At 50.8% G+C, this 27,709-nt stretch overlaps 1 protein-coding gene across 1 annotated transcript; it reads right to left on the bottom strand.

Annotated features, from left to right (window-relative positions):
- Nucleotides 1-9,739: 9,739 nt before the first annotated feature.
- LOC149273292 (uncharacterized) lies at nucleotides 9,740-26,930 on the bottom strand. Its single transcript, XM_089506515.1, has 15 exons — nucleotides 26,820-26,930; nucleotides 25,374-25,443; nucleotides 24,951-25,036; nucleotides 24,701-24,830; nucleotides 23,701-24,166; nucleotides 18,607-18,733; nucleotides 18,192-18,426; nucleotides 17,808-17,937; nucleotides 17,547-17,649; nucleotides 17,080-17,270; nucleotides 16,566-16,658; nucleotides 13,536-13,744; nucleotides 11,716-11,871; nucleotides 10,756-11,398; nucleotides 9,740-10,424 (listed from the first exon to the last, which is right to left on the bottom strand). Exons 1-15 carry the CDS (start codon nucleotides 26,928-26,930, stop codon nucleotides 9,740-9,742), a joined length of 3,435 nt encoding a protein of 1,144 aa, XP_089362641.1.
- Between the last annotated feature and the right edge of the window lie 779 nt (nucleotides 26,931-27,709).

Genomic DNA, 27,709 nt, shown 5'->3' with positions numbered 1-27,709 from the left:
CATGTATCCCATACAGGCGAGACTGTGGTTGCCACCTGAGGTCCCCAGAAATGCTGGACAGCTGGCTCAGATCCCAAACCCTGGATTGAAGGGGCCCCCGCCACCCTGTCATCTCCCCAGCGGCTGAGAAGACTCCAGAGAGAAGGTGCAGTTGGCAATTCTCTCCAGGGACAGTTATATTTTTCCCGGCAATGTTTTAGAAGTGAACTCGGTGGGTCCCAGGACCCCAGCAACAGATTCTTAACCCAAATACCCCCCCCCCCCCCCCCGAGCCCTGGATCTTCACTAAATGGAATTAAGGAAATATCGTACCCCCCTGACCTGTTGAGGGGTACCCCACGGGAGGCACGTTCCACAAGATATGGATCCGATGTATGCTCCTGGGGGGGCAGGTGAGGTCTGCAGCTGGTGTAACTGTAATTCCGCCCCGCAGGAGCTATTACGAGGCTCAGTGATATTATAAAATGACTGCTCCCTAAACAATCCAGCTGCTGGATCGCTAACGACTGGCCCCAACGGACACGGATTCCTCTAATCGTGTCACACAAGTATTAGCCACAGCAGCTCTCCTCGTGACGAGACCCCTGGGAGGCTGCTGTCAGATCAATTCAAAGCACGGTGAGTGAACCTGGGGGGGTACGAGGCAGCTGCTAGGGGCATTAATCAGCAGGGGGCACTGTGCTGGGCTCACCGTAACACCGGCTGCTGGGAATGGTGGCCAGAGAGGTCCGACAGGAACGGTTTCTTTGGAAGGGTTGTTCCAGGTGCAGGAGACATAGGGGTAAATTCTCTACAGCAGATAACAGAAATTTCCGGAACCTCTGAAAAACCGCCGGAGGAAGCCACAGGCAGATGTGGCCCTGAAGAACCCAAAGAGACCCCGACATTCCTTCAGCGTTCAGAAAAGTGCGGAGAAAGTATAAGAGTTGCACATTCCTGTCTCCTCACCTGCACGCTCTCCCCGCAAAACATTAACTCATTGTCCGGAGTCCAACACGCAGCCTGTAATATCCCTAACATTATAAATTAATGAGCACCTGGAGTACGAGACGCCGCGCTCTCCTGCACCTCCTCATAGCTGTCTAATTGTCCTTTATAAAGACATTGTTAGTCTGCGGCACTCTACACGTCATCTCGTGTACATGCAGGCGATCCCCAAATCTACTCATCTGCCCCGGATCTCTCTCTGTCTCTCATGTCCCGGGTCACCCACTGCTCTTCTGCTATCTCTTCATGTCCCAGCGTTACCTGAAACTTCATCTAAATCTGAACTTGTTATCTCCCATCCTTCCATCTCCACCCCAGAATCTGAATTATCTATCTCTATTAACAACACGACTGTGTCTCCCATTAACCGGACCCTGTGCTTTGGGGTCATTTTCAACTCAAACCTCTCCTTCATCCCTCACCGGATCCGGTCACTTATCACTCACTCGAGAAGCCCCAAAAACCCAGCTTCATCCCTTTATTACCCCCGCCTGGGCTATTGTAACTCGTTGGTGTTGCTCTGTCTCTCTCTCTCTCTATCCAAACTGCTGCCGCTTGGCTTATCTTCCTTACACGCTGCTCTCCTTCTCTCTGTAAAGCCCCACTGCCTCCCTAATAACCTCAGAATTACATTTACATCCTTCTACTAACAGATAAAGCCTCCGTGATACTGCCTCCGATAAAACTGCCCTGGGGGTATTAGTGAGGTAGTGGGGGCTTTACAGAGAGGGGAGGCAGAAGGAGAGCAGCGTGTAAGGAAGATAAGCCAAGCGGCAGCGGTTTGGATAGAGACAGAGGAGAGACAGAGCAACACCAACCGGAAGAGTTACAATAGCCCAGGCGGGGGTAATAAGGGGATGAAGCTGGCTTTTTGGGGCTTCCCGATTGAGAGATAAGCGGCAGGATCCGGCGAGGGACTGAGTGTGAGGGATAAAGGAGAGGTTTGAGTCGAGGATGATAGAGAATTCAGGTTCTGGGGTGGGGATATAACAAGTTCAGATCTAGATGAAGTTTCAGGTAACGCTGTGACATCCATGAAGACGAGGAGTTGGTCTCGACCTCCCTCGTGAGAATAAAGGATTCGCTGACCCCCGGGGCCCAAGCCCTGCAAAGACCTGCGCGAGAATGACGCGCAATCTCTGCCAGCGATCCCCGCGGGACGTTCCAGGGCTCCATGTGAAGACATTTCAGTCTCCCCAAAGCTCAGAGCTATTTGGATAAACTGTCTCCCACGAGACATCCCGAACATCGACCTGTACAAAACCACGAGACCGGCTTCAGCGGAGAGACCCAGCCATTAGGAGAGCGTGAGCTGGCCGAGCAGGGGTCCACCAGCCAAACAGCGGGTCCGCCAGCCAAAAAGAGGGGTCCACCAGCCAAATACAGGGTCCGCCAGTCAAATACAGGGTCCGCCAGTCAAGGGCTCAACTAAAGAGACAGACAAAACTATATTCAGTGCGGGAAGCATAGAGAGCGAAGAATCCCATAATAAAAATGAAGTTAAGTTAGACAGAGGTTTGGAGGCAGAAGTTCATCTTCATTCTATGGGAGGCGGACGCAGCTCGGGGATCGTATTTATTCCAGTATTACGTACGGGGAGACAGCAGGGGTGCAGTGTGACAGAGCGCAGTGTGAGAGAATGCAGTGTCTTGTGACGGAGCTCACTGTGACGGAGCATAGTGTGGCGGAGTACAGTGTGACGGAGCGCAGTGTAGTGTGACGAAGCACAGTGTGACGGAGCACAGGGTAGTGTAACAGGGCGCAGTGTCTTGTGACAGAGCGCAGTGTAACAGAGCGCAGTGTAGTGTGACAGAGCGCAGTGTGACGGAGTGTAGTGTGACAGAGCGCAGTGTGACAGGGCACAGCATCTTGTGAGGGAGCGCAGTGTAGTGTGACGGAGCGCAGTGTGACAACGTGTTGTAGAGAATACTCTGTACAAGATGATGGAAGAGCCGTGGATTCGTACTATGCAGCGCCTCTTCTACCCAATCATATCTGTGTTTGGGCTTCCAGGTGAGTCTCTGTGGCCCCTGGGTTGTGGAAGCGTTTGGGGTAATAACACCAGCCCCCTCCGCATGTAGGCAGATCCCCATCATACCCCCATCTATAAAGCTCAGTACGATACCCCCATCTATAAAGCTCAGTATCATACCCCCATCTATAAAGCCCAGTATCATACCCCCATCTATAAAGCTCAGTATCATACCCCCATCTATAAAGCTCAGTATCATACCCCCATCTATAAAGCTCAGTACGATACCCCCATCTATAAAGCTCATTATCATACGCCATCTATAAAGCCCAGTATCATACCCCCATCTATAAAGCCCAGTATCATACTCCCATCTATAAAGCTCATTATCATACGCCATCTATAAAGCCCAGTATCATACCCCCATCTATAAAGCCCAGTATCATACCCCCATCTATAAAGCCCAGTATCATACTCCCATCTATAAAGCTCATTATCATACCCCATCTATAAAGCCCAGTATCATACCCCCATCTATAAAAATCATTATCATACCCCCATCTATAAAGCTCAGTATGATACCCCCATCTATAAAGCTCATTATCATACCCCATCTATAAAGCCCAGTATCATACCCCATCTATAAAGCTCATTATCATACCCCCATCTATAAAGCCCAGTATCATACCCCCATCTATAAAGCTCATTATCATACCCCATCTATAAAGCTCATTATCATACCCCCATCTATAAAGCCCAGTATCATACCCCCATCTATAAAGCTCATTATCATACCCCCATCTATAAAGCCCAGTATCATACCCCCATCTATAAAGCCCAGTATCATACCCCATCTATAAAGCTCAGTATCATACCCCCATCTATAAAGCTCATTATCATACCCCCATCTATAAAGCTCAGTATCATACCCCCATCTATAAAGCCCAGTATCATACCCCATCTATAAAGCTCAGTATCATACCCCCATCTATAAATCCCAGTATCATACCCCCATCTATAAAGCTCATTATCATACCCCCATCTATAAAGCTCATTATCATACCCCCATCTATAAAGCTCAGTATCATACCCCCATCTATAAATCCCAGTATCATACCCCCATCTATAAAGCTCATTATCATACCCCCATCTATAAAGCTCATTATCATACCTCATCTATAAAGCCCAGTATCATACCCCCATCTATAAAAATCATTATCATACCCCCATCTATAAAGCTCAGTACGATACCCCCATCTATAAAGCTCATTATCATACCCCATCTATAAAGCCCAGTATCATATCCCCATCTATAAAGCTCATTATCATACCCCCATCTATAAAGCTCATTATCATACCCCCATCTATAAAGCTCATTATCATACCCCCATCTATAAAGCTCAGTATCATACCCCCATCTATAAATCCCAGTATCATACCCCCATCTATAAAGCTCAGTATCATACCCCATCTATAAAGCCCAGTATCATACCCCCATCTATAAAGCTCAGTATCATACCCCCATCTATAAATCCCAGTATCATACCCCCATCTATAAAGCTCAGTATCATACCCCCATCTATAAAGCTCAGTATCATACCCCCATCTATAAAGCTCAGTACCATACCCCCATCTATAAAGCTCAGTATCATACCCCCATCTATAAAGCTCAGTACCATACCCCCATCTATAAAGCCCAGTATCATACTCCCATCTATAAAGCTCAGTATCATACCCCCATCTATAAAGCTCATTATCATACCCCCATCTATAAAGCCCAGTATCATACCCCCATCTATAAAGCCCAGTATCATACCCCCATCTATAAAGCTCATTATCATACCCCCATCTATAAAGCCCAGTATCATACCCCCATCTATAAAGCTCATTATCATACCCCCATCTATAAAGCTCATTATCATACCCCCATCTATAAAGCTCATTATCATACCCCCATCTATAAAGCACAGTATCATACCCCCATCTATAAAGCTCATTATCATACCCCCATCTATAAAGCTCATTATCATACCCCCATCTATAAAGCCCAGTATCATACCCCCATCTATAAAGCTCATTATCATACCCCCATCTATAAAGCTCATTATCATACCCCCATCTATAAAGCCCAGTATCATACCCCCATCTATAACGCCCAGTATCATACCCCCATCTATAAAGCTCATTATCATACCCCCATCTATAAAGCTCATTATCATTCCCCCATCTATAAATCCCAGTATCATACCCCATCTATAAAGCTCATTATCATACCCCCATCTATAAAGCTCAGTATCATACCCCTATCTATAAAGCTCTAAGCCCCTATACTCGGCGATACCAGGGCCCTCAGCCCCTATACTGTGCGTTACCGGGGCCCTCAGCCCTTATACTGTGCGTTACCGGGGCCCTCAGCTCTTATACTGTGCTTTACTGGGAGCCCTAAGCCCCTATACTGTGCGTTACTGGGCCCTAAGCCCCTGTACTGTGCGTTACCGTGGTTACATAAAGGGGGTTTAATCAATTACAGGAGGGAATTTATTTCAAAGGAGGAGAAAAGTTACAACAAGAGACCGGAATCTAACACTAGAGCATCAGAGACTGAGATGTAATGGAAGAGAAGGTGGTGGATAAGTGGAACAGTTTCCCAGCAGAAGTGGTAGAGGGTAATACAGTGAGACATGCATGGGATAGCCATACGGCTCTTGAATCTAAAACGAGACCAGCGACTGATTAAGGTTTGAGTCTTTACAGCAGGAGAAACGGGAGACTAGACGGGGGCCGGATGGGGCCGATCTCCTAGCAGGTTCTGGGTTTCTATGAAAGGCTGAATTCTCCGGGGCAATAAGAGGCAGAATTCCTTTGGAGGTTATCTCCTCGCAGCAGTGCCTTTGGGGCTATTATATCCAATTACCCTTTTCTAAGGTTAATGATGCGCAAAATTACAAGATTATTCAGTTCGGCCCCTGGGGACGCATCGTACCTTCAAACAGCTACATGTATTAAATGACCCCGTCCCCTCCATGCCCTAAATCCTTTACCCCGTCCCCTCCATGCCCTAAATCCTTTACCCCGTCCCTTCCACATGAAGAGACACGGACAATTATTCTAAAAGTAGGCAGTTTTTATTGTAATTTTCATTGAGGAGACTGCCGAGGTCCCCGTTGTTGGCGGTGGGAGGTGTAGGGGCCACGAGTGAGTGGAGCAGATGGTGGGTCGTTGAACGACTTTTCTTTTTCTGTCTCCCGGTAGCCAGTATCGTCACCATGCTCGTCCTCTGGAAGGGAAACCTGGACATGTCCAAGTCCATCGTTTACTACCTGGTTTCCCTGGCTGCAGCCAACTTCCTCCTCATTCTGGTGGTCACCGTCTTCCGTGACATCTTCTATTTCTACGTGGACATCACCCTGTGGTGGCCGGAACCATCCTGTGGCGTCAGTAACTGGATCTACTTCACCTGCGTCTACGCCCTCATATGGCTGACCGTGGCTTTCACCTTCGACCGATACGTCATAGTCTGTTGCATGAAGCTGAAGCTGAGGTACTGTAAGCCCTCGGTCACCCGATGGATCATTGTTAGCATCTACGTGGGAGCCTTTCTGGTGGCGATGCCGACGTTCTGGATGTATGTGCCGGTTCGTACCACTCAGCCCGACGGAACCATTTTCCACATCTGTTCCCTCCATCAAAACCTGAGCACCATCCCGTTCTTATCGGCATACGACCACATTCAGACCACGGTGTGGATCATCTTTCCGTTGGTGTCGCTGGTCCTGACCAACGGCCTGACGGTGTGGCACATCAATATTACCACCAAGCGCCGGCAGGGCCTGAAGGGGGGCTCTGCCGGGAAGGAGGCCAATGACCCCGAAGTGGCTCGGAGGAAGAAGTCCGTAACCCTTCTTGCCATGATCTCCATCTCGTTTCTGGTCCACTGGCTGCCCAAGATGTTTGTCAAAGTGCTGGAGAGGTTCACCTACCCCCCTGTGAACCGCTACGATTTCTACCACCCGGTCAACATGGCCAGGATGCTCAGCAACATGCTTATTGTCCTGAGCTCGTTCAGTAACATGTGTGTTTACTCCCTCACGGTCACCAAGTTCCGGGAAGAGCTGTTCTGCGGAGTGAAGTACATGCTATCTGTGGTCTGGAAGAAGCCAGGGTCAACCATCGCTTCCTCCAAGACTGTAAAGATCTTCACCATATAAGACAATCCACGGGGGTTCCTAATGACTGATTGGCAGCACCCAGACCAGTAAACACACAGACCGCCCACCACCCAGACCAGTAAACACAAAGAGTGGCCACCACCCAGACCAGTAAAGACACAGACCGCCCACCACCCAGACCAGTAAAGACACAGACCGCCCACCACCCAGACCAGTAAACACAAAGAGTGGCCACCACCCAGACCAGTAAAGACACAGACCGCCCACCACCCAGACCAGTAAAGACACAGACCGCCCACCACCCAGACCAGTAAACACACAGAGTGGCCACCACCCAGACCAGTAAACACACAGACCGCCCACCACTCAGACCAGTAAATACCCAGACCGCCCACCACCCAGACCAGTAAACACCCAGACCGGTCAACACCCAGACCAGTAAACACACAGACCACCCACCACCCAGACCGGCCAACACCCAGACCAGTAATAAAAACACGCAGACCAGTAAACAAACACACACAGACCGGGCCACCACCCAGACCCTGGTGTTGTTGGACTGTACCTCTGGTCTGGATCCGTTTGGCTGGTTATTGTGGAGCTGGACTGGGAAAACCACCTGGTCAATATCCGCGTGGTTTCCGCCCTTGCCCGGGGCCCGCGGACTGAATACTAAGTCACTCTGGGGCAGATAGTATTGACACAGGAGAGCACGCCGCACCTCCAGCTGCCATTCCTGTCCAAGAACCTCATTCTCAGTACTGTGTCACATCAGACGGCAAACATGTCTCAAACGTGAACTGGTTTTACGCGCATTAATAACGCCGATAGCGACAGGAGCGGGTTCCGGAGTACGGGAGCGGGTTCCGGATTACGGGAGCGGGTTCCGGAGTACGGGAGCGGGTTCCGGAGTACGGGAGCCGCATTAAAGTGTCTTTATTACAAATAAAAGTGTTTGTGTGTAAATCCGATTCACAAATAAGAATTTTGGTGAAATCCTTCATAAAATATATAATCTCCCAGGATTCCTATATAATCCCTGCTCAAACACTGAGCATGCACTCACACTAATCCCATGAAATACAGTGGGTTACGGGTGGCGTGATCTGCCCGTGGGATGAAGTTCTCGCCCGCCGGCCATCTGTCAGTCTTACTTGCCATTTTATATTGTCTCCCCAATCTGACCCCATTTATGCTGTAATTAACACGGTTTTTATCCCCCAAAATGCATTGCTCTAATTTATTAATGCTGAACCCCATCTGCCATTCCCTGAGCATTAAATCATTAAAACAACCCAACCCAATTCACTGAGCAGACGCTTTATGGCAATCGATTAGATTGTAAGCTCCCGGGAGGGCAGGGCCCTCTTCTCCTTTTGAGGTGGTTTGTACGGTAATGTGATGATTTCCCAGCAGAGGTGGTAGAGGGTAATACAGTGAGGGGATTAAACATGCATGGGATAGACATACGGCTCCTGAATCTAAGACGAGGAGAAACGGACGACTAGACGGGGGCTGGATGGGGCCGATCTGCTGGCGGGTTCCAGGTCTCTATTTTTAACATCTTTTCATTTTGAATTTTTTTTAAAACAAAATTATACATGTCTTAGCACAAATATCCAACAATAGCTGCCATCTCTCCTGATTTTCCCATATTAGAACTGCATCAGCGAGCCGGCCCTATATAAAGTATAGATAAATCAGTGACCGGCCCCTGTATAATGTATAGATAAATCAGTGAGCCAGCCCCTTGTATAATGTATAGATAAATCAGTGACCGGCCCCTGTATAATACAATAACCACACAAGGCTTTGTACAAACTCTCCCTTGGCTGTTATTTTTATATTAATTGGACTTCTTTTGTTGGACGGACATGCACCCCCCCCCCCCATAAACTCGCCCGTCACCGGGCTCTCCCACCACCTGGCACAAAGCAGACCCCCGGTGGAGGCATCCGTGGCACTGACCTGATGGTCACCACCGGACACCCTCCTACAAAGAGAAGAAGGGCAGAGTGCTGGCAGGGGGCCGGGGGCCATGGCGCGGTCACGGGGTCAGCAGCAGACGTGTCGTACACGAGACGGTAAATCACACGCAGACACTTTAGAAATAACGCTGGTCATTTATAATCCACGCTCTGGCCCCGGGGAGCGACCACTGGCCCAGCCCGAGGGGCCACAGCTCTCTGCACCAGTCCTTCCTTCAGGCGTCTGCTCAGGGCGGCCAACTTGCCCGCAGTTGACCGAGCAGCCGGCGCCCGTCCCCCTTGGACACGTAAAGGTGGAATCAGCTCCAACGCGGCACCCGGGATCCATTGGAAGCAGTCTAAAGAGACGTACAAACCACATGCACAACACAAACAGGACACGCTCACCGGATAGCGGCTGGCCCCCGGGCCACGACAGAATGAGCCGCCACATGTCTGTATGCCGAGGCCCCCGGGCCACGACAGAACGAGCCGCCACATGTCTGTATGCCGAGGCCCCCGGGCCACGACAGAACGAGCCGCCACATGTCTGTATGCCGAGGCCCCCGGGCCACGACAGAACGAGCCGTCACATGTCTGTATGCCGAGGACCCCCCACACGGCTGCCCAACCCCCGGGACTGGTTAGGCCACAGGATCGGCGGTATTGTCACAGCGGCGCTGCGGGTTGACCCAGCCTTCCACCGAGTGGCCGTGGGTCTTTTGGTGGCGCTTGTAGTTGTCCCAGTGTCCGGTGGTGTAGTGGCACTGAGCGCAGCGGAAGGGCTTCTCTCCCGTGTGCCGCAGCATGTGGCGCTTGAGGTTCATACTCTGATTGCAGCTGTAGGCGCACAGGCCGCAGCGGAAGGGCTTGTCCCCTGAGTGGATGCGGCCGTGGCGCTTCAGGTTGGCCAGGTTGCCGCAGGCGTAGTCGCACAGCTGGCACTTATAGGGCTTCTCGCCCGTGTGCACCCGCTGGTGGCGCTTCAGGTTATCGTAGTGCGCCGAGGCGTAGGAGCAGAGCGGACACTTGTAGGGCTTCTCCCCGCTGTGGGTCTTCATGTGCCGAGAGAGGTGGTTGGGGTAGTGGGTGACGAAAGAGCACAAGACGCAGCAGAAGCCCTTGCCAGGGCTGCCAGCCACAGCAGCGCTACATCGGGTGCAAGACTGCGACTCCAGTACTGGATCCTCCTCATCCTTATCATCTGGGTGGCTCCCCTCCTCCAGGACCACCCCGCAGGAGCGGCAGGTGAAAGGAAACAGCAGCTCCGGGAGAGCGTCGTCAGGCGGGGGGGAGGAGCGCGGGGAGGAGAGGGCCCGGCCCGGGCTGCTCGGCAGGAAAGCACCATCCTTACTGGGAGTGACTGGGACGGCGAGAACATCAACCGCGTGGCCTGCCAACAAACAGAGAGCGAGCGTTACAGCAAGGAAAGCCCCCGCCCTCACAGCCCCCACCTTGTCCCATATCTCCCTTCTGTCGCCCAGCAGTGGGCGGGGCCACTAGTTCTGCTCTGTATGAGGAATATTTTTTTGTTGGGGGGGGGATATTAATTGACAAACAATTGTGGCGAAACTAACCTTCTGGGCATTTTCGTTCCTCCTCATCCTCGCCATCATCTCCTTCCTCCTCAGCACCCACGGTCCTGGCCCCATGGTGCTGCCTCTCTTGCCCCCTCCTACGGTGCCCTAGAAGGTGGCGTTTAAGGTTGCGGCTCTGGTTGCAGCGGTAAGGGCATACATTGCAGGCGTAGGGCTTCTCCTGGGTGTGAACTCGCTGGTGTCTCTTCAGGTTACCTGGGCTGCTGCAGGAGAAGCTGCAGTGCTCGCAGCGGAAGGGCTTCTCCCCGGTGTGCGTGCGCAGGTGCCGCTTCAGGTTGACCAGCTGCGCCGAGGCGTAGTGACAGTGGGGGCAGCGGAACGGCTTCTCCCCGTTGTGGGTCTTCATGTGGCGTTTGAGGTGACTGGAGTAGTAGGTGCAGAAGGAGCACAATTTACAGGCGAAGAGCGTCCGTTCTTTCTGCCCCTGAGACGCGGCCTCCGCGGCGGGGGCAGGGAAGTTGCCCGAAGAAGGAGAAGTCCCACCAGCTGAGGAAGAGGAGGGGAGGAGGGGCGAGCAGCGATGCCCAAAAGTCAGGTCCAGACAGCGTGAAGTGCCGCCGAGCGGCGTCCCGCACTGACCGCAGGGAGACGGCAGCGTTACCCCCACCTCCTCGGCATCGCTGTCGGCGCTGAACGGACGGTAACCCGAGTATTCGTCCTCACTCAGCGAGTAACTGGGGATCTCCAGCTTACAAACCACAGAATCTGCGGGAACATATCAATAACAGGCAGTATCACGCGCCTGTATCCGCGGGGAGGGGATGTTATCTCCAAACTGCCACTAATGCCCCACAGCATGCACATCACACCCCAAATATACCCCGAATATACAGGGCCCCAGGGCAGGAAGCAGGAGCGGGGCCATTTTACTCACAATGCTCCAGCGTGCAGGCCACCCAATGTGACGCTCTAACAGACTGTCGAGGGGTATCCCCCCCAAAAGCATGACCCAAGAAAACCCATCCCCCATAGTGCCCAGGGGCAGATCCCAACATGGTGCAGACTGTACTAGGCGTGCTGACCCTCTGAGTCCTTGGCGAGGGAGAGGAGCCGCTCACTGCTGTCCGAGAACTCCAGGTCATGGCCGAGGAGAAGGTCTCTGTCCAGCACGAGGCTGCTGGGATTGGAGTCCAGCACGAGGCTGCTGGGATTGGAGTCCAGCGGGTCCTCACTGCCCCCTGAGATAAACGAGGGGACACAGGTAAAGATGTAAAGCACACGCGACCAGGACCCCTTACAGCCCATCCCCATCAGCTCGTCCCTTCCCCCACCCCTGAGGACCTGCAGCAGGAGTCTATCGGCTGTCCTCACCCCACAACCCGGGGTGGACAAGACTGTTTCCCCGCTCTCAGACCCCCCAGAACACGCTGCAGGTCTCCCCCCACCCTCAGATGTCTCTGCAGGGAAATCTGCCCACTAATGCCCAGTACGATGCGGGATGACAGCATCTTCGTCCCCAGTAACCAGATGCCCCAAAGGGGACCAACATGCCACATTACAAGGGGCAAAGTATAAGTAAGAGGGTGACAGTTTGGGGTACACAGTATGTATAAGGCGATGTATATGACAATTAGGGTACATATTACAAGGGGGGTATGACAGTGGGGGGGATACCGTATAAGAGGGGGTATGACGGTGGGGGGTATATGACAGAGGGGGTATGAGTGTGGGGGAGATACAGTATAAGAGGGGGTATGACGGTGGGGGGTTACAGTATAAGAGGGGGTATGACGGTGGGGGGTTACAGTATAAGAGGGGGTATGACGGTGGGGGGTTACAGTATAAGAGGGGGTATGACGGTGGGGGGGTTACAGTATAAGAGGGGGTAGGACGGCTGGGGGGATACAGTATAAGAGGGGGTATGAAGGCTGGGGGGATACAGTATAAGAGGGGGGTATGACGGCTGGGGGGATACAGTATAAGAGGGGGGTATGACGGCTGGGGGGATACAGTATAAGAGGGGGTATGACGGCTGGGGGGATACAGTATAAGAGGGGGTATGACGGCTGGGGGGATACAGTATAAGAGGGGGTATGACGGTGGAGGGGTTACATTATCAGAGGGGGTATGACGGTAGGGGGTTACAGTATAAGAGGGGGTATGACGGTGGAGGGATTACAGTATAAGAGGGGGCATGACGGTGGGGGGTTACAGCATAAGAGGGGGCATGACGGTGGGGGGGTTACAGCATAAGAGGGGGCATGACGGTGGGGGGGTTACAGCATAAGAGGGGGCATGACGGTGGAGGGGTTACAGTATAAGAGGGGGCATGACGGTGGGGGCGGTTACAGTATAAGAGGGGGCATGACGGTGGGGGGGTTACAGCATAAGAGGGGGGCATGACGGTGGAGGGGTTACAGTATAAGAGGGGGCATGACGGTGGAGGGGTTACAGCATAAGAGGGGGCATGACGGTGGAGGGGTTACAGCATAAGAGGGGGCATGACGGTGGGGGGGTTACAGCATAAGAGGGGGTATGACGGTGGAGGGGTTACAGCATAAGAGGGGGTATGACGGTGGAGGGGTTACAGCATAAGAGGGGGTATGACGGTGGGGGCGGTTACAGTATAAGAGGGGGTATGACGGTGGGGGCGGTTACAGTATAAGAGGGGGTATGACGGTGGGGGGGTTACAGTATAAGAGGGGGTATGACGGTGGGGGGGTTACAGTATAAGAGGGGCTATGACGGTGGGGGGTTACAGTATAAGAGGGGGGGTATGACGGTGGGGGTCCGCAGACGTCCCTCACATTTCACCGGTTGCGGGTTAGACTGCTTCCTCCGCGGCATGACTGCAGCTTCTCCCGGTGTTTCCGGTACGCTGCTCGGTATTTCCTGTTCTAACCATTTCCAGCAGGTACAATCTCGTGCGTTTCAGACTCCAGCCATTCCGCTTCACTTCCGCTCCCTGTCTGACGAGTCTCGCTGAGAATGCCGGGAGATGTAGTCCGGACACTGAGCCGTCGCACAGCGAACGGATCTGGCGGCAACGGTCCGACCGGAACGGCAGGGGCAGGGTTTGGGGATGGGGGCTCCAGCAGACCCTCCGGGTTTCTCAGGACAAACATAACGTTAACACATGAGTGACCGGAGCAGTTAAAGTGCCGCCGCCGCCGCCTCCTGCAGGGTGTGAGGGGTATGACTGAGTATCTGATTCCCCCCATTCCCTGCAGGGGGCAGCACCGCACCTGTACCTGTCACTAATGTGTTAGTTATATGCTTTCTGGAAAACAGCGCCAGTGGGGTAGCCCTATTTGGTGGGTGGGGTCACCCTATTTGGTGGGTGGGGTCGCTTGGTCCTTGACCCCCAAGATGGCGCGCTCTTCTTATGCTACCCCCTTTTCTGAGGCAGTTCTTGCGACATTTACAACTCTGGACCAAAAAGCTGCCCCTCATACCAGAAAAACAAGCAAATCTTGGTGTCAGGAGCGCCCTCCTCATCACGTTTGCCACCCGTAGGGAGAAGCCACGAGCCAGATCACCCCTTCCTTTAGATTGTAGTATTGTGCAAATAATTAACTATTTGAACTGGACTTTGCAATAAAAAACGTGTATAAAAAAGATGGCGTTCAGAAATAACGGACACAGCTTTGGAACGCATTTTGGAACGCAAAGGGTTATCACCTGGAAACAAGAAAAATTTGTGTTCATCTAATTACAACAAAGGAGGAGTGAAGATTTTGGACCAATAGAAGAACAGATTGGATGATTTAAGGAGAGGGCGGGAAAGGGTTTTTAGTTTATGTTTCTTGATGCATTATAACGAGTCCCTGACAAAGTCTCTGACGAAGTCAGTATATGACGAAACGCGTTGGACTTACTTTTATTAAAGCATGAAGTGTTTTTAATGGGCTATTGTAAATAAAGAACTTCTGGAAGATTCCCTGCCTGCCATTCGTTTGTATGACCGGTTTGTAAAACGTTGAGGTGGTTTGAAAAGTTCCAGCAAACCTCCAGGATTCCCCCGATCCCAGATTCCCCCGGATTCCCCAGATCCCAGATTCCCCCGATCCCAGATTCCCCACATCCCGGGTATCTCACAGGCACAGAACCTACTGCAGTCCTGTGAGTTTGGCACATCCAGTGGGGCGTTTTTGCACCATTTGTGGTTTTTATTCTTTTTACAGAGTACTTTTAAAGCTTTATCCCCAGAATTTGTTCTGTTTTTCCATATATCTGTTATAAGGGGCTTTTTGAAGGAAGAGTCCTTGGGGAAGCTACCGCATATGTGTTCCGATGAATGAATAGAAGGGTTAAAAAGCCAAGTACCCTGTTTTTATATTAGCTTTCATTCTTGTAGAACACAGGTACAACTTTATCGCACTCCTTCCAACGCCTGCACTCCCAGAGCTGTCTCACTCCATAAACATTCGCTAACTTCTCATGCGCCAGGAACAGCCATAGAACGGGGTCTTCTGGCCGATGCCCGCCCCGCATCAACCAAAGGCAGAGGCCAACGTCCCCAAAATACGGCTCTTCTGTGAGATAGAATCTCGTACTCTGAAGGCGAGGAGGGCTTCCCTGCGCCAGCGCCATTAGCCATAGAAACCTCTGCTGCCGGGGTGAGCTCGAGGAACGTGGCCTCGGACCTCATACAGAATACCAAGAGAACTACACAAACATGGCCCACAGACTGACCTGGGGGGCAGAAGCAGCAGGCAGCCAGATGTGGCTCACAGTAAAAGTGCCCCAGTACCCCTATGTAGGAGCGACGTGGCTCTCCGGGGCATAAGACACCTGTGTAGGGGGTATTACTGTGACCGGGGGATGCTGATTAACTTAAATTGGGTTATTTTTCAGCAGCAGCAACTACTCCATTAAATAGTGAGGGGCATTAGTGGCAGGAAGAGGGGGGGTTCTGCCCCTTTACAGATCTCACCTGGAGTAGTGGGGACAGTTCCAGAGACCCCATGTCCAGAAGGATATTAACATGGGGGAGAGTGCAGAGGAAACCAAAACGGGGTTGACAGCCGGAGAAACGGACGGGCGACTCGAGAGGCAACGCCGCGACACGTTCTGTGTCTGCGGCCGCTTTTATTAAATATCAGCGCTGATCGGAGAAAAGTCCCAAAAGTCGATAAAAACACCTAATTTGTGCACATCAACCAAAAATAGAAAAGGGGAATCTCCGTGAAACAAAGCTTTAGGGCAGGAAGCCCCCCTGGCTGGTTACACTCCCAGGTAACGCTCCTTCCAGCGGCCGCACAGTCTGAGGCGGTAATTAGGGCACGCAGCAGGGTGTTACCAGAAGCCAAACGACCGCGATTGTCCGGGTATAAATAAAGTTTAGAAAGCGTCTACGTTTATCGTTGCAATAAAGCATATTAAAAGCGTGTTCTACTTGAACCAGAACATTTTAATACAAAAATTACCCCAACCCTTCCGGGAGGGTTTAAGAAGACAACACTTACCCCCTCCCCTCATTATTAACCCACAGAGATCAGTATAAGGGTGCAGTCACTACCTCCCAGAACTGCCCCTCCAATGCCCCCCCCCCCCCCCCCCCGAGATCAGTGCATTCTTCATCCCAATACTGCTGATCCTTTCCTCCGATCTCTGCAGACGGGGAAAAACACAAAACCTGGCAACAAACCGGCCCCCGACAGACGGAAAATTATCAGGAAACCAGAATCTGCTTTCCCGGGATTTTAGTCTGAAAAAAGTTGGCATTGAAAATTATACAACATTAATGTGCGGCTTCAGGACATTCCTCTAATCAGATAAAAAATTAAATATCTATAGAGCATATATTTAAAAAAAACAAAAAAAACGTGGATGATCTCGTGACAGGCAGGCCCCGCCCCGGAGACGGGTTTCATACACGGCAGGGATGCAGCCAACGCAGTGACCTACAGCCCTGCCGACGAGCTTATACCGGGACAAACCAGCGCGGCTTCCAACGGCCCGCAGGTCACAGGAGTGGTTAAAACCTCCCGGCGCATGGACTACATACACCTGCGCCAGATCACTAAACGACAACAGAAATCCAAAACATTGCGTTTGTGACCCAAATAACCCTCTCGTCGCCAGGCAGCCTTCACTCGCTTCGGATAAAGCGGCCATTCTTCGGAGCGGATGGCGCCACACGCTTCAGGAAGGATCCGTCTTCCTCCTCGACGGCCTGGATAGTGGCTTCATTTTCCCACTTGGCCACGATCAGTACATTCGTGGGCTCCTGGGGCCGTGACAGACGCCACTCGTGGAATGATTACATCAAAAATGATACAGACTTAGAACCCCCCCATGGAAATGCAGCCCCCGTCGTTCTGCGACCCATTTACAACAAGTTTTTACACTGGCCAGAGCCAAACTCTAAAAAAGGACTTAAAAGTCTGGAGTCCTGGAGGTGAAAGTCTGGTAAGGAGTGGGGTCTGCGGCCCCTCGCCCGCTAATCCCGCTTTGGCTTCTTGATGCCATCGCCGCAGTTCGAGCCGGCGGCCGCCTCGGCTTCGTCCAGTTTTCGCTTGCTCGATTCAAGGCTGTTGGTGGAGCGGGGCTGGAAGCGAATGATGACGCAGGTCATATTGTCACATCCCGTCCCGTCGCCAGACGTGTCAGGAGCCAGACACTGGTCCAAGAGCTGACAGAACGAGACGCAGGAGTTAGCACGCCATTACAGCACGACACAAAGGGACACGGCAGCCACTGTAAGGGCTATAGAAGCTAGGCAGGCCCTGTATAGTCAGTGACCCCGACCCCAATATAATGTATAGTTAAATCGTCTGGCCACCACCCTGTATAGGTAAATCATTTGTATTGCTTCAAGGTCTCACCCACTGAATTATACATGGTACAGGGCAGGCTCAGAAAGCCGTCAGTGTCAACACTATGATTAAAAGCACAACCCTGCATTCACCTCTTCCACGATGGACGACAGCACGACGGGCTCTCCGTTCTTCGCCGGACGGTCGATTCTCTCCTGTATGAAGTCTACCACCTCTTGGCTGCTCATCACGTTCCTGGATGGAGAAAGCCCAGTGAGACGGCGATTGTCCGCAGCCCGTAGGAAGGGCGTACGTTCATGGTACACACCACCCCACAAACATCTCACACATCCTCCTGCAGAAGTCCCAACCAACACCTTGAGCAGGCATCTCCCAAAACACCAAGTGCTCACCAGATCCCATCGCAGGCGATGACCATGAAGTTGTGATCGTCATTCAGTGTCAGGACCTTTATGTCGGGCAGGGCAGAGATCATCTGCTCCTCCGCAGGAAGATTCTTGTTCCTCTTGTAGAAGTGATCACCTGTGGGGCAATATTCAAGTTACAACAAGAGGCAGCACATTTCCTACCGGCATCCCGCACCACGCCAAGCACGAGTCATAGCGGGGATGCCCACCAATACTTTACGCACCAAGTCATCTGGTAAAGATAGTATCGCGCATGCGCAGCATCTCATACAACAAACGGCTCAATCCTATGGTAAATACGAAGTTGCGGTGTGCAGAAGGGGTTAATTCCAAGCATTGGCCACAGAAAGAGGCAGAGGTTCCACTCACCTATTGCACGAGAAAGGTTCAGGCCGCCATTCACTCTCCCGTCCATGGTGACCTTGCCTCCTGCATTCTTGATCCGCGCAAGCTCAAGCTCATCTTCCGGCTTGTGGTCGTAGGACATGTCCACAGCTTTTCCCCTCTCGGACACCACGCAGCGAGAGTCTCCGGCATTCGCCACAATCAGCTGCTTTCCGCGGATAAGAGCCACCACAGCGGTGGTACCGCTATCGGAGCCGGGCTACGCCAAGACCAAGAAGGAAACCAAATCAATTTTTAGCCCCATTTGCCCACTCGTGCAGCACGAGGCCTACAGATTGGCACCGAAGACTGGGCAGGTGGAGAGACTCATACTCTGCCCAATGGAGGGGCTTCTAGTGTAATGACTGGGGTAAAAGCAACACAAGAAACGGAAGCTCACCTCTTCTTTCCCCTCCATCCCTGGAAGCATCATCTCTTCTTCATCCTCATCCTCTACATCTTCACTGTCCTCTTCCTCCTCCTCCTCGTTCTCCGCTTCCTCGCTGCTGTAATCCTCCTCTTCCTCGCTGCCCCCCTGGGAAGAAATGGATGGAAATCATTAGGAGGAAACATCGCGAGCCACGGCAGAGAACACAAAGAACCAAGGCGGCCCCCCAACGCTACAGCGGAGGCATCTGCGTCCAGAATCATAACAGGGGCCGGGATACAACCTTTAGATGGGTGACGAGAGATAATCCCCATGTACAGCTAGCAGTTACCCCCAGGTGTAACCAGGCGGGGCATATAAACTCTGCGCACAGGCGAGCATAACTAGCCAGGGAGTTACAGACCTGCGAGTCTGACAGCTGGGGCAGGGAAATCCAAACGCTTGTTGACACCTTTATAGCCAACAAACCACCCGTGCCAGGGGCTTTTAGAACCGGCCGGGATAATTCCCTGCGGCAGAACGGGAGATCGGGCAGTAATGACAGCATGGTCTTCATTCTGGCCGCTGGGGTCAAAATGTGTCGTTCTCCGCTGTCAGAATGAAAGTATCGGCTCTAATTGAGCGTTGTTAGGATCACAGGGGCTCCCCTGTAGTAATAGAGATGGCTGGGGGTCATAACCCCCCCCCCAAATGGATTTCTACATAGAGCAGTGTAAGAAATATGGTGGGTTACCTTCTTTTTATGGGAGAAAAAAAACGGAGTGAAATCAATAGAGGAGCATTTTAGCAGAGAGCATATAATATATAATATGAGGAATATACAGGGATATAACGGGTTATAAGGACGGGATTAGTTATACGGGCCGGAGAGTATATAATATATAATATGAGGAATATACAGGATATAACGGGTTATAAGGACGGGGTTAGTTATACGGCCGGAGAGCATATAATATATAATATGAGGAATATACAGGATATAACGGGTTATAAGGATGGGATTAGTTATACGGCCGGAGAGTATATAATATATAATATGAGGAATATACAGGATATAACGGGTTATAAGGACGGGATTAGTTATACGGCCGGAGAGTATATAATATATAACATGAGGAATATAGAGGATATAACGGGTTATAAGGACAGGATTAGTTATACGGCCGGAGAGTATATAATATGAGGAATATACAGGGTATAACGGGTTATAAGGACGGGATTAGTTATATGGGGGGAGAGTATATAATATATAATATGAGGAATATACAGGGATATAACGGGTTATAAGGATGGGGTTAGTTATATGGGGGGAGAGTATATAATATGAGGAATATACAGGATATAACGGGTTATAAGGACGGGATTAGTTATATGGCCGGAGAGTATATAATATATAATATGAGGAATATACAGGATATAACGGGTTATAAGGACGGGGTTAGTTATACGGCCGGAGAGTATATAATATATAATATGAGGAATATACAGGGATATAACGGGTTATAAGGACGGGATTAGTTATACGGCGGTAGAGTATATAATATATGGAATATACAGGATATAACGGGTTATAAGGACGGGATTAGTTATACAGGGGGAGAGTATATAATATATAATATGAGGAATATACAGGATATAACGGGTTATAAGGACGGGATTAGTTATACGGCCGGAGAGTATATAATATATAATATGAGGAATATACAGGGATATAACGGGTTATAAGGACGGGATTAGTTATACAGCCGGAGAGTATATAATATGAGGAATATACAGGATATAACGGGTTATAAGGACGGGATTAGTTATACGGGTGGAGAGTATATAATATATAATATGAGGAATATACAGTATATAACGGGTTATAAGGACGGGATTAGTTATACGGGTGGAGAGTATATAATATATAATATGAGGAATATACAGGATATAACGGGTTATAAGGACGGGATTAGTTATACGGGCCGGAGAGTATATAATATATAATATGAGGAATATACAGGATATAACGGGTTATAAGGACAGGATTAGTTATACGGGCAGGAGAGTATATAATATATAATATGAGGAATATACATGATATAACGGGTTATAAGGACAGGATTAGTTATACGGGCAGGAGAGTATATAATATATAATATGAGGAATATACAGGGATAACACGGGTTATAAGGACGGGATTAGTTATACGGCCGGAGAGTATATAATATATAATATGAGGAATATACAGGATATAACGGGTTATAAGGACGGGATTAGTTATACGGCCGGAGAGTATATAATATGAGGAATATACTGGATATAACGGGTTATAAGGACGGGATTAGTTATACGGGCCGGAGAGTATATAATATATAATATGAGGAATATACAGGATATAACGGGTTATAAGGACGGGATTAGTTATACGGCCGGAGAGTATATAATATATAATATGAGGAATATACAAGATATAACGGGTTATAAGGACGGGATTAGTTATACGGGCCGGAGAGTATATAATATATGAGGATAGGGCTGCAACTAACGATTATTTTCATAATCGATTAGTTGGCCGATTATTTTGTCGATTAATCGATTAATCGGATAAAAAAAAGAATGTAAATTTTTCATTTATTTAAAATTTAATAAACAAATTATATTAAATACAAACAGCATAATAAAAAAAACTTTGATAAAATGCATTTCTTGTCTTTATTTCCCAACCAGCCCCCCCCCAAGTGATGCACATTTGAGCCCAGGCTTGCCATGCTGCCTCCCAGACATGCCACGCTGCCTCCCACATATGCCACTCCACGCTGCCTCCCACATATGCCACGCCACGCTGCCTCCCACATATGCCACGGCACGCTGCCTCCCACATATGCCACGCCACGCTGCCTCCCACATATGCCACGCCACGCTGCGTCCCACACACGTCACTGTGCCTGATACGCCTTATACCCCCTGATACACCACTCCGTCCTCCCCAGACATGCCACACTGCCCTCCCCACATATGCCTTATACCCCCAGATGTCACTCCATCCTCCCCAGATATGCCTTATACCCCCCAGATACCTCATAGTCCCCTCATAGAGTCACAGACCTGTTCACAGCACACTGACACCATACTTTTATAAATAAGTACTGGCTTAATCTTCACTGCCCCCAGGATTTAGATTCCCCTTAGTCTGCCCCCCTTTACCTCTAACTGCGCCTTAAGTTAACTTTATTAAATTAATCAAATTAACCCTCAGTCCTCATCATTGAATTAACCCTAAACACCCCATTAACCATAACTACCCCTAAATTAACTCTAAATACCCCATCAAAACAACTACCCTAAATTAACCCTAAAAACACCATTAACCACAACTGCCTCAAATTAACCCCAAACACCCCATTAACCACAGCTGCTCCTAAATTAACCCTAAACACCCCATTAACCATAGCTGCCCCTAAACACCCCATTAACCATAACTGCCCCTAAATTAACCCTAAACACTCCATTAACCATAACTGCCCCTAAATTAACCCCCACCTCCCCTAACTTTCAGCAGCCCAAATATTAATTTTATACTTACAGTTAGATGAGTGTCACAGCCATGTGGTTCTGGCCTTCTGGGAGAAGGAAGGGGCGGGGCCAGTTGTCACAGTGATTACAGGGAGGGACTGGTAAGTAGGAGCTGCTGCTGTGAGTCAGACTAAACGGATTATATAATGAGGGGTATTTTTCAGAGCGTTTGCTTTGAAAAAACCCTCATTTTATAATCAATAAAAATCGATTCAACTAATCGATAATGAAATTTGTTGGCAACGAATTTCATTATCGATTATTATCGATTTTATCGATTAGTTGTTGCAGCCCTATATGAGGAATATACCGGATATAACGGGTTATAAGGACGGGATTAGTTATACGGGCGGGGAGTATATAATATATAATATGAGGAATATACAGGATATAACGGGTTATAAGGACGGGATTAGTTATACGGCCGGAGAGTATATAATATATAATATGAGGAATATACAGGATATAACGGGTTATAAGGACGGGATTAGTTATACGGCCGGAGAGTATATAATATATAATATGAGGAATATACAGGATATAACGGGTTATAAGGACAGGATTAGTTATACGGCCGGAGAGTATATAATATGAGGAATATACAGGGATATAACGGGTTATAAGGACGGGATTAGTTATACGGGCCGGAGAGTATATATATAATATGAGGAATATACAGGGATATAACGGGTTATAAAGACGGGATTAGTTATACGGCCGGAGAGTATATAATACGAGGAATATACAGGATATAACGGGTTATAAAGACGGGATTAGTTATACGGCCGGAGAGTATATAATATATAATATGAGGAATATACAGGATATAACGGGTTATAAGGACGGGATTAGTTATACGGCCGGAGAGTATATAATATATAATATGAGGAATATACAGGATATAACGGGTTATAAGGACGGGATTAGTTATACGGGCGGGGAGTATATAATATATAATATGAGGAATATACAGGATATAACGGGTTATAAGGACGGGATTAGTTATACGGCCGGAGAGTATATAATATATAATATGAGGAATATACAGGATATAACGGGTTATAAGGACGGGATTAGTTATACGGCCGGAGAGTATATAATATGAGGAATATACAGGGATATAACGGGTTATAAGGACGGGATTAGTTATACGGCCGGAGAGTATATAATATATAATATGAGGAATATACAGGATATAACGGGTTATAAGGACGGGATTAGTTATACGGCCGGAGAGTATATAATATAAGGAATATACAGGATATAACGGGTTATAAGGACTGGATTAGTTATACGGGCCGGAGAGTATATAATATATATAATATGAGGAATATACAGGGATTTAACGGGTTATAAGGGCCATTTTAGAGGCAGAAAGGAAATTTTAACTGGAAATTTCTGCAATGTGGGGGGTTTGGGGCTTTTTCTGTCTGAACAGGGAAACCGGATGGATTTTTTTCAACTGAAATTACTAGAGCCTCATGTACCCAAGGCATGAAAGTCTGACACCATGAGATATCAGTGCCGGGTTTTGCAAACCTTTATCCCAACCACACCATCGCACCTACCTCACTTTCATCCTCTTCCTCCTCAGCCTCAGACTCTTCACTATCCTCAAAGAACTTGGACTTGGCTGTACATGGAGGCTGGCAAGGGGCAGAGGAACAGGAAGGTCCAGCCTCCCCAGTTGAGGATGTTACAGCCTCTTCTCCAGGATCTCCTTTGGAGGAGCCTCGCCGGGCACTGCTGCAGCTTCCTCCAGAACCATCAGAAGAGGAGGAAATGCCAGTTGATGCAGCCATGTCCTCTTCCTTCTTCCGGTCCTTTTTCTGGCCATCACCGGGAACGCCAGAGTCCAGATCCCCATTCATGGTAGCCTCCTTTGGCTTCTCCACAGGGGCGGTCTTGTCACCAGTCTTATTCCGCATTTTCACAGAATTCTGCCCGTAGCGGGTAAGCAGCTCTTCGATAGTCATTGTGGCCTCCTCATGTAAAAGGGCAGCTTCCTCATTATCCACTAAAATGGGAAAAGCACAGAATAAAAGCAAATTATGAAGACAAAGTAACAGCATAAGGCGCGTGGTTTGGACCTTTGAACCAACAGGTGCCATTGAGGTGACTGAATAGTCAGCGGCGTCATTAGCTTCGCGCGCACGCACACACACTGGGGCTGTAAACACACACAAATGCCCTTCCCCCCTGATCTGCCAGCAGCACTGAGGCCCGACACGTTAGAGCCGACAGAGGGGATGAGCGCCTGCGCCGATTCCACAAGAAGCGCAATGGAGGACCCAGGGAGCATAAAGAGCAACATGAATCCTAACGGGATTAAGCGTTCTGAAATAGCCATTGAAAGAAGCTGCGCATGCACGTTTCGGGGATAGGACGCACATAAAAGGACACACGTTAAAAAGCTTTCACCTCCCCCCCTCCATCATAGTGTTAGACCTGTTTTCTGCTAGGCAGCTAGGAGAGCAGGAGAGAGCGGCTATATGTCCTCCGAGCCCACTTTGCCCGCTCCGCATCACCCACGCAAGCCGACTTCACTCACCATCATCTTCATCCGCCACCTTCTCCTTCTCATGATCATTGAGTAGACGTCCAGCCATCTGAGACAGCTCCTTAATCACATCTTCTTGGGTTAACTTTTCATCTATGGCCAGGAAGGCGTCTTCCAGGGCCTGCAGGAGGGACAGACATTACCTTGCTTTACACACAGAAGAGAGTACTGCCCAGAAGCTTACAACCTACGGATGCAGAGAACAATATAGACGTTGCCGTCACGCACCGTCTATACGTACCTTCTGCAGCTTCCCTTCCTTGTAGGTTTTCTGCTCCTTGATGATCTCCGGCAGGTACTTGGCACAGTACAGAGCCACCTCCTCGCCTGTAACAAACCACAAAGCTGGCTTTATGCAGCAGCCGGCAGGGAGTGCCCGGCGGTCATTAACCTGCCCTATGACCGGCTGCTACAACCTCGGAACCGGGACCAGTACCGGGTGGCACGATGCCCTTCACCGGCTGGTACCAGGGCTCACACTGCCCTCACCCGTATTAACTCCGTAACTGCCGTTACAAAGATGCAATCAAGCACCGTAATATAACTGGTCTACTGGACTAGTGTCCTGGGTCAAACATTACCCCCCACCCCCCATAAAAGCACATAAGGGTAACGGGTGGGCGCGAGACACTCGAGGACCTTGGGGGAGAGACTGACACGTTACCTCCATGCCCGTCGTACACGGAGAACATGGCCGTCTCACAGTCCAGCTCCGGGATACAGTTGTGAGCATCCTGCAAAGAAGGAGCAAGAGAGTTAGAGAGGGACAAAGAGGCGCAGCCGGGTGTAGGAGGCCAGAAACCCCCCAACTTTAATAAATGCCCTGACCACGAAGACCCCGGGGGACCACTGTCTGAGGATGGGAGGGATGGCAGGGCGCCAACAGCAGCAACTCCCTCTCCGGGCACAGAGGCACCCCCCCCCCGGGCAGTTACACAGAGGCACCTACCCCCCCCCCCCTCCGGGCAGTTACACAGAGGCACCTACCCCCCCCGCTCCGGGCAGTTACACAGAGGCACCTAGCCCCCCCCACTCCGGGCAGTTACACAGAGGCACCTAGCCCCCCCCCCACTCCGGGCAGTTACACAGAGGCACCTACCCCCCCCCCCCCGCTCTGGGCAGTTACACAGAGGCACCTACCCCCCCCCTCTGGGCAGTTACACAGAGGCACCTACCACCCCCCCCTCTGGGCAGTTACACAGAGGCACCTACCCCCCCCCCCGGGCAGTTACACAGAGGCACCTACCCCCCCCCCCGGGCAGTTACACAGAGGCACCTACACCTACCCCCCCCACCCCGGGCAGTTACACAGAGGCACCTACACCTACCCCCCCCCCGCTCCGGGCAGTTACACAGAGGCACCTACACCTACCCCCCCCCCGCTCCGGGCAGTTACACAGAGGCACCTGGCCCCCCCGCTCCGGGCAGTTACACAGAGGCACCTGGCCCCCCCCGCTCCGGGCAGTTACACAGAGGCACCTGCCCCCCCCCGCTCCGGGCAGTTACACAGAGGCACCTAGCCCCCCCCCGCTCCGTGCAGTTACACAGAGGCACCTACCCCCCCCCCCCCCCGGGCAGTTACACAGAGGCACCTAGCCCCCCCCGCTCCGGGCAGTTACACAGAGGCACCTAGCCCCCCCCGCTCCGGGCAGTTACACAGAGGCACCTAGCACCCCCCCTCCATTTCTGAGCAGTTAGATACACAACGCCCTCTCGCCATGTTGCACAGAAGCACAATCCTCACCCGCCATACTGTTCAGGAGAGATACAATAAAGCCTCCCCCGCGCTGCCGTTATAAAGAGACGGCCTTCCCCCCCGCGCTGCCGTTATACAGAGACGGCCTTCCCCCCCGCGCTGCCGTTATACAGAGACGGCTTCCCCCCCCCCGCGCTGCCGTTATACAGAGACGGCCTTCCCCCCCCGCGCTGCCGTTATACAGAGACGGCCTCCCCCCCCCCGCGCTGCCGTTATACAGAGACGGCCTTCCCCCCCCGCGCTGCCGTTATACAGAGACGGCCTTCCCCCCCCGCGCTGCCGTTATACAGAGACGGCCTTCCCCCCGCGCTGCCGTTAGGTAAAGCCTCCCTCACTATGCCGTGGACCACTTACCTCCATGCTGACCCGCCAGCCCTGCATGGCCGAGTAGCCAAAGCTGAGCTTGCTGTTGCCGCCATCACTGGAGCTCTTGGCGGTGTTGGGCTGAGACAGATAGGCTCCCATGTCCAGACACGTGCGGAACTCCGAGCGGCTCCCGGCGGGTTCAGTACAGACCGGAAGCGGAACCTGCTAACGAGACAAGAGGATGCGTGACCCACGTGATCAGGTTTTTATGCCGCCATCTTAGATGCTGGCAAAAAAGAAGGAGTATGAAAACTATGGAGAGTGGCTGTTCGTGTAGGACGTAGACAAGTTCTGCTGAGGTAAATAGCTTCTCCCTTGCCCCAGGAGCGACGCGGCGAGTCTTCATAAAACGTATAAAAACCAAAAACGCACTTTCTTGGCCGCAACAAATATGGCCGCCCGGATTCCCCGCACGCTCACGCGCAATGACGTATCCCGGCCACGAGAGCTCTACGCTCTAGAGGCGACAACACAGTGATCAGGAAACTTCATCGCCCACCACCACCACCACACAGGACACGGATGCTCAAGTGTTTAGCGCTCTGTTCATTGCTGAAATCCAACCTGAGGCCGCAATCTGATGGTGACGTAATTTCCTTAGAAACGTGGCCCCCTAGAGACGGCTTGCCGGTGACCTGGTTTTCCGGCTGAAGGCTGAGCTGGGAAAGGGTGTCCTGAGCCGGGCGGCTGCTCTGGGCTTCTCACAGTAATACGAAGTTCATGGAGGGCGGGGGGGTTTTCATTTTTATTTTAATTAATAACTGGGAAATACCCACCAATAGCTGGCCAAAGCGGGACTTTCGGGAGTGTGGCCCCAAATATTAACGCTTTAAAAACCCATCGCACGGATCCTGCTTCCGTGACTCGCTGGCGGTTGT

The sequence above is a fragment of the Sceloporus occidentalis genome, unplaced genomic scaffold (assembly GCF_023333645.1).
Source record: "Sceloporus occidentalis isolate IW3139 unplaced genomic scaffold, rSceOcc1.0.p SCAF_387, whole genome shotgun sequence".
Classification (NCBI taxonomy): domain Eukaryota; kingdom Metazoa; phylum Chordata; class Lepidosauria; order Squamata; family Phrynosomatidae; genus Sceloporus; species Sceloporus occidentalis.
This window is presented reverse-complemented; position numbering and strand designations above follow the sequence as displayed.